This window comes from Oncorhynchus masou, chromosome 30 (genome assembly GCF_036934945.1).
Source record: "Oncorhynchus masou masou isolate Uvic2021 chromosome 30, UVic_Omas_1.1, whole genome shotgun sequence".
Lineage (NCBI taxonomy): Eukaryota > Metazoa > Chordata > Actinopteri > Salmoniformes > Salmonidae > Oncorhynchus > Oncorhynchus masou.
The window spans coordinates 22,143,592-22,151,324 of NC_088241.1; the positions used below are offsets into that span (position 1 = coordinate 22,143,592).

The 7,733-nt window shown below is 42.1% G+C and overlaps 1 protein-coding gene across 2 annotated transcripts; it reads right to left on the reverse strand.

The window, feature by feature from the left end:
* Positions 1-568: 568 nt before the first annotated feature.
* LOC135522356 (sialic acid-binding Ig-like lectin 5) lies at positions 569-7,184 on the reverse strand. 2 transcript variants are annotated; one of them, XM_064948519.1, is made up of 8 exons: positions 7,127-7,184; positions 5,841-6,239; positions 4,775-5,086; positions 4,306-4,569; positions 3,812-4,084; positions 3,230-3,320; positions 2,775-2,940; positions 569-2,637 (listed from the first exon to the last, which is right to left on the reverse strand). In XM_064948519.1, exons 1-8 carry the CDS (start codon positions 7,179-7,181, stop codon positions 2,434-2,436), a joined length of 1,764 nt encoding a protein of 587 aa, XP_064804591.1. In that variant the 5' UTR covers positions 7,182-7,184; the 3' UTR covers positions 569-2,433. The 2 variants fall into 2 exon arrangements, with proteins under 2 accessions (XP_064804591.1, XP_064804590.1); XM_064948518.1 differs by having other exon boundaries at positions 3,221-3,320.
* Positions 7,185-7,733: the final 549 nt, after the last annotated feature.

Here is a 7,733-nt window from a genome sequence, read left to right on the forward strand (position 1 = left end):
GTGAAGCATGGGGGTGGAAACATCATGCTTTGGGGTTTTTCTGCAAAGGGACCAGGACGACTGATCCGTTTAAAGGAAAGAATTAATGGGGCCATGTATCATGAGATTTTGAGTGAAAACCTCCTTCCATCAGCAAGGGCATTGAAGATGAAACGTGGCTGGGTCTTTCAGCATGATAATGATCCCAAACACACTGCCCGGGCAACAAAGGAGTGGCTTCGTAAGAAGCATTTCAAGGTCCTGGAGTGGCCTAGCCAGTCTCCAGATCTCAACCCCATAGAAAATCTTTGGAGGGAGTTGAAAGTCTGTGTTGCCCAGCAACAGCCTCAAAACATCACTGCTCTAGAGGAGATCTGCAAGGAGGAATGGGCCAAAATACCAGCAACAGTGTGAAAACCTTGTGAAGACTTACAGAAAACGTTTGACCTCTGTCATTGCCAACAAAGGGTATATAACAAAGCATTGAGATAAACTTTTGTTATTGACCAAATACTTATTTTCCACCATAATTTGCAAATAAATTCATTAAAAATCCTATAATGTGATTTTCTGGGAAAAAAATTATCCTTTTGTCTGTCATAGTTGAAGTGTGCCTATGAAGACATTTACAGGCCTCTCTCATATTTTTAAGTGGGAGAACTTGCACAATTGGTGGCTGACTAAATACTTTTTTGCCCCACTGTACTTTGTGCATGACACAAGTAATTTTTCAAAAATTGTTTACAGACAGATTATTTCACTTATAATTCACTTTATCAAAATTCCAGTGGGTCAGAAGTTTACATACACTAAGTTGACTGTGCCTTTAAACAGCTTGGTGGAAAATTCCTGAAAATTATGTCATGGCTTTAGAAGTTCTGATAGCCTAATTGACCTAATTTGAGTCAATTGGAGGTATACCTGTGGATGTATTTCAAGGCCTACCTTCAAACTCAGTGCCTCTTTGCTTGACATCATTGGAAAATCGAAAGAAATCAGCCAAGAAACCTCCACAAGTCTGGTTCATCCTTGGGAACATACAAACAATAGTACGCAAGTATAAACAACCATGGGACCACGCAGCCGTCATATCGCTCAGGAAGGAGACGCATTCTGTCTCCTAGAGATGAACGTACTTTGGTGAGAAAAGTGCAAATCAATTCCCAGAACAACAGCAAAGGACCTTGGGAAGATGCTTGAGGAAAAAGGTACAAAAGTATCTATATCCACAGTAAAATAAGTCCTATATTGACATAAACCTGATAGGTCCACTCAGAAAGGAAGAAGCCACTGCTCCAAAATCGCCATTACAAAAAGCCAGACTACGGTTTGCAACTGCACACTGTGGCAAAGATCATCATTTTTGGAAAAATGTCCTCTGGTCTGATGAAACAAAAATAGAACTGTTTGGCCATAATGACCATTGTTATGTTTGGATGAAAAAGGGGGAGGCTTGCAAGCTGAAGACCACATCCCAACCGTGAAGCACGGGGTGGCTGAATCATGTTGTGGGGTTGCTTTGCTGCAGGATGGACTAGTGCACTTCACAAAATAGATGACATCATGAGGCTGGAAAATGATGTGGATATATTGAAGCAACATATCAAGACACCAGTCAGAATGTTAAAGCTTGGTCGCAAATGGGTCTTCCAAATGGACAATGAACCCAAGCATACTTCCAAAGTTGTGGCAAAATGGCTTAAGGACAACAAAGTCAAGGTATTGGAGTGGCCATCACAAAGCCTGAACTCAATCCAATATAAAATGTGTGGGCAGAACTGAAAAAGTGTGTGCGAGCAAGGAGGCACACAAACCTGACTCAGTTACACCAGCTCTGTCAGGAGGAATGGACCAAAATTCACCCAACTTATTGTGGGAAGCTTGTGGAAGGCGACCCAAAATGTTTGAACCAAGTTAAACTATTTAAAGACAATGCTACCAAATACTAATTGAGTGTATGTAAACTTCTGACCCACCGGGAATGTGATGAAAGAAATAAAAGCTGAAATAAATCATTCTTTCTACTATTATTCTGAGATTTCACATTCTTAAAGTAAAGTGGTGATCCTAACTGACCTAAAACAGGGTATTTTTACTAGGATTAAAAGTCAGGAATATTGAAAAACTGAGTTTAAATGTTTTTGGCAAAGTTGTATGTCAACTTCTGACTTCAACTGTATATATCATTTTAAAGGAGAGAAGGATCATCTTAATGTGCCACTTAACCCATTTTGTATAATTTTGCATAACAGTATGTATAATCATGCAAAATGATATCAAATGGATATGATATCATTGTGCCATTATCTTCATCAGTCAAACAGTACGTTCGTGCTTGTATTGTTATACACTGCAAGAGCTTTCTTCCACTCCATGACATACCTCTAGTCCAAGCCGTTAGTGCTAACGATCTGGACCAGAGCTATCCATGACATACCTCACTGAGAGATGAACTCAGATGATCTCCAGGTAGATAGCTGTTTCAGTGTTATTGTCATTGGAGGCAGGGCTTTGTCTGTCTCTTGTTCCTCTGTCCACCGTTCCCCCTTGACTCTCTCCTCCTCTTCTCTCCCCTCCTCGTCTCTCACCTCTTCTTCTCTCTCCCCCTCTCCTCTCTCCACCTCGTCTCCCCCCATCTCGCCTCCCCATCGGATGTGTCTGAGACACAACACAATGTGGTTAATCAGCCATTCAATTGGATATTTATGTTTCAATGGATAATAAAGCTACTGTATTGTATTGTAACATACCCATTTACAAGCAAAAATACTTTTTGGGTACAATAGTAGATGTACCTGTTTGGTCTGGACGAAAAGAGGGGTGCTGTTCTGGTAAACCAACTGGTAACTGCCATTGTTGTAGATGTTGGTGACCTCAGTGCAGTTGATGTAGAGGGGCATCCGATCCTGGTAGATCCCCATGTCCCCAGGATACACCGGAGGTCTGCAGGTCAGCACACGTCTTTAAGGAATGAAGTTAAAGACAAGAGTTTGGATTAGAGAGGACATGATCATGAAACATCTACTTTTAAGATGTAAAATTTCTCCTCTTGGAACGGTTTTATATGTTCCTATTTCATAATTCTATTCAATGTTATCTTAAATAAAACAACATATGTTTGATGTACTGGTATGTCATTTGGTTATTCCAAGTTTGTAAGACATCTGAAGTAACTGAGGCACAATGGTGGCAGACGTTAGAGAAGTCAGAGAAAGCAACGCTCAGAAAATATGTTTCTTACTTCCCTGACCTCTTTCGACAGCAGAACAGAAGGAGTAGAGAGAGGAGGAAGGTGGCCAAAGAGATGCATACTGCAGGTATCACTTTCCACAGCAGAGAACCTGTCAGTCAACAACAAAAACACAGCTATGCAAACTAAAGATATCACCTTTTTTGCTCTTCAACTTTCAGCAAACAGATGATCTTATCTTATATTATACTGTATTATTATATTATATTAATGGAACAGGTCAACCAACTAGTGAAATTGCAGGAATCATTCATACATTTGTAAGGAGAATCTGAAAGAATAGGCCTTAGCGACCTTGAACGATTCATGCTTAGTATTTCACCCTCATATTTTACTCACAGTACAGATGCTTCCTACAATACACCATGTGTGTGCATCTCAATTGTGTTTCCCTGTTTCCACATGTCCTCGCCTTCTTCTCAATATATATTGGAGGACAAGGTCAGAGGATCCTTTCCTCTGACCTTCTCCTCCAATGTGCTTTGAGAAGGAAGTGAGGAAAGGGGATGTGAGGAGTAAAGGAAATACAATTAAGATGCACCCATGTATTTCTCTTGTGTGGTGTGGTGCCCCGATGCTTACCATCCTCTGCCTGAAGCAGTGTGTGGGAGTCATTGCCCAGTGCATTGATGGCGAAGCAGACTACCCTCAGTGGAGTGTCCATGTGGCCCTTCAGCATGGCTGTTAGTGTACCATTCTCTGAGCACACTGATGTGTTGTATCTGTATGGTGGAACACTACCGTTGACACTCCAGGTGACGGCAGGCCGGGGGTTGGAGTCCACAGAACAGCGACACAGAACCTCCAACCTTTCCACAACACAGTAGGAGGAGAGATGGAGGATGACAGGCTTGTCTGGGGGATAGAAGAAGGGAGAGCGACAGAGAGAGAGAGAGAGAGAGAGCAAGAGAAAGAGAGAGAGCATCGTGGAAGTATCAGGGACGTTAGAGTACCAAAATATTGTTCTTGTATCACAATGTAAAGTGTACAAGTGTACAAACAGCAGCCGTTTAAATCCATACGCAGGAATTGGAAGCAAAATAATCGATCAAACATTGACTGTATAAAATGCTTACATTGAATGTTTAAGGAAGTCAATTTGGACTCTGCCCGTCCAATGAGGTTCTGGGCTGTGCAGCGGACCCTCATGTCTCGGGTCACATTGTATACCCGGACCGTAAATGTGCGCTGGTGAAGGTCTACAGTTAGCCCATGTTGGGTGTATGACCACCTGTACTCTGTCACAGGCGGGTCAGCTTTACAGGAGCAGGCCAGTAACACGTTCAACCCCTCCTGGACAGTCAGGGTATGGACCTGGACTGTGACATCTTTTGGAGGGACTAGAGGAGAGATGCAATAGCAATCAAGGCCAGTATTCATAAAACATCTCTGAGTTGGAGTCCTGATCTAGGATCAGCTCCCCCAGCCTATAAAGTATTTTTAATTAAGTAAAATCTGATCCTAGATCAGCAGTCTGAAACACTATGAATATGGGCCCTAGCTTAGCATTGCAAACAATCATACATTTACATAGAAAGTACTTACATGTCACATGGAGCTCCTTTACGGTGTATACTCTTCTTCCTCCTGGATATACTGCCTCACACCTCATTCTGGGTTTGATGCGATACGATGCGATAAAGGTGAGAGAGGTCTGTAGTGTAGGCCCCTGACCCTGGGGCTGGAGTACATGAGGCTCCCTGTACTCGCTGCTGTTCTCCTGAGCTCCTCTCTCCCACCGCCACTGGAGGGTGGGGGCCTGGGAGGGACAGGAGTAACTGATGCTGCAGTTTAGTGACACCATCTGTCCTTCTGTAGCTGCCCTCACACCGCTGATCACTGGGAGCTCTGGGGACTCTGGCAGTGATGGGGACAAAGAGAGATAAGAACTGACTTGATGAACATAGTCTAAATGGGGATAAAGTAAATGTTTCGTCCATTAGCATTAGCGATAATTCAACTCAGGTTGTGTAAAAATTGGTGTATTACCATGAGCCATATAAAATAACCCTCTTATCACGTATTAAACATGTTAACAACGAAAATGATAGCAGTTACTATTTCTCTATATAATAACAGATGAGAGGCAGAGATTCTGTTAAGTAACAATAGATTATAAAACATTATGAACATCTGCTCTTCCCGTGACATAGACTGACCAGGTGACCAGTTGAAAGCTATGATCCCATATTGATGTCACCGGTTAAATCCACTTCAATCAGTGTAGATGAAGGGGAGGATTTTTAAGCCTTGAGACATGGATTGTGTATGTCTGCCATTTAGAGGATGAATTGGCAAAACATACGTTTTTAACGGGCTATAGTAGTTTGTGTGAAGAACTGCAACGCTGCCGGGTTTTTCAAGCTCAACAGTTTCCCTCAGTTTCACCACCCAAACGACATCCAGCCAACTTGACACAACTGTGGGAAGCATTGGAGTCAACACGGGCCAGCATCCCTGTGGAACGCTTTGACATCTTGTAGAGTCCATGCCCAGACTAATTGAGACTGTTCTGAAGGCAAAGGGGGGGATGCAACTCAATATTAGGATGGTGTTCCTAATATTTGGTATACTCAGTGTATGTAATTCTGTGCAATGAGATCCCTCTCACCTGACACAATGATTTTGACACTCCTCTCCTTCCCCCAGTCTTTCTGTCCATGGCCCTTCAGTGCCAGCTGATAGACATTGGAGTCAGCCAGGTGGACCCTGTCAATCATTACAGAGCAGTCTCCATCGTCCGTGTTTCCCCGGAGGGATGTCCGGCCCTGGAACTCCTTGCTGACCGTGGATTTGTCATCCGAACTGAAAGCTGTACTCCACAGAAGGAAGATGTGACCAGTCCTGTAGCGCAGCCTCACGCCCACCACCTTCCCCTGCCTGCCCAGGATGGAGTGAGAGGCTGGAGGAGTGAAGGAGCAGGGGATGACCACGCAGGAGCCTGCAAAGGCAGGGACATCGTTTGGGACAGAGGGCACTGGGGACACAGCATAGGTGTCCTTCCAGAAGCCTGTTGGGATGAAGTAGCAGAGAAACATGAGCTATACCAAAAGTTAAAGCCCCGTAGTGCAACAATATGACTTGGCAACAATGTGACTTTGCAACTATGTCACTGTCTGGTAGATGTGAAGAAGATACTGTACAAGTAAAAATAGTAGCACCACACTATAACAGAACAGAAGTAACAAATAGCATCCTACAGACAATTAATCCTAGCTAAAACTAAATCTTAAAGTCATGCTATGGAGGAAGAACATTGTGTTCACAGTACAATCAATTATCAATGAACAATGAAATTAAATAGAATTGTACAACATTTAAATAATGACTCTCTGTCCGGCTGTTTGTTGCCGGGTAGTCTGGTACAATGTGGCATGGTGGGACATTTCACAATAGAGATAAATTAAGAAAAGGGGAAGGGGCATGCTTCGTTTTGCTTTGCTTGCATTATCATCCTACTGTACGAACGTGGTCTCTGCGCTTTAACTCCTTATTCTGTCCCCTTTTATATGGTTGAATACACAATTGCATCAGTGAATGGATAGAATTGTACAGAAGTAATTTTCCCTCTATTTATAATAGTCCTGGGCCTCAATACATGGGGCAAACTGCTCTGCAGCTCATTTTTGTCATATCTAAAAAATATATATATATTTGTCAATATATCCCTTACTTTATGTTAAAATGCCACAATATAAAACTGGATTACTGGTCAAATCTCCATGTTGCATCATATGTAATGTTATGTCAATGTAAGAAAGTGACCAACTTACAGTTAGTTGAGGAGTTGTTAATTAAGATAAACAATTTGACTATCCCTATTATCCTAGTGATAAGGCTCTTCACATTTTAAAACATGGCAGTTAGTATTTAAATATAACATCATAAGCAACTCACCAAAGATCACAGTACACAGCAGGAGCATTCTGTCCAGACACATGACGAGAAGCATGCTCAACAGACACAACAGAGGGAAGGATGGTGTGATGGAAGAAGAGGCGAGGAGGAAGTTGTTTTGGTTTCATAATGTCACGGTGACATTAACTTATTTTAAGACCCCTAACAATTTCCCCAATAGTTTAAAATACTATACAGTTACGCTAACACATTTCAAAGTACGTCTCATATAATATCGGAATTTGTAATGGTATTATTGTAATACATAGGCCTATAAAACACTCCTTGGCTGGCACACCACTTGCTATTGGCTTATGATCTTGCCTATGTTACTTGGTCATCGCTCATCCATATATTTATATGTACATATTCTTATTCCATTCCTTTACCTAGATTTGTGTGTATTAGGTAGTTGTAGTGGAATTGTTAGACTACTTGTTAGATACAACCGAACTGTCGGAACTGGAAACACAAGCATTTCGCTACACTCGCATTAACATCTGCTTGCCATGTGTATGTGACCAATAAAATTGAATTTGATTTGATTTTGATACATTGTGAGTCTGCGCATTGCACGGGCCAAGGTGAAAATACAGTAAGTGATGAT

Coding starts and splice junctions, on each gene's coding strand:
- LOC135522356 (XM_064948518.1), bottom strand. CDS start 7,181: ATGCTTCTCGTCATGTGTCTGGACAGAATGCTCCTGCTGTGTACTGTG. Junction 6,240..7,126: donor GCTGTGTACTGTGATCTTTG/GTGAGTTGCTTA, acceptor TCATCCCAACAG/GCTTCTGGAAGGACACCTAT. Junction 4,085..4,305: donor GACTTCCTTAAACATTCAAT/GTAAGCATTTTA, acceptor TCTATCCCCCAG/ACAAGCCTGTCATCCTCCAT.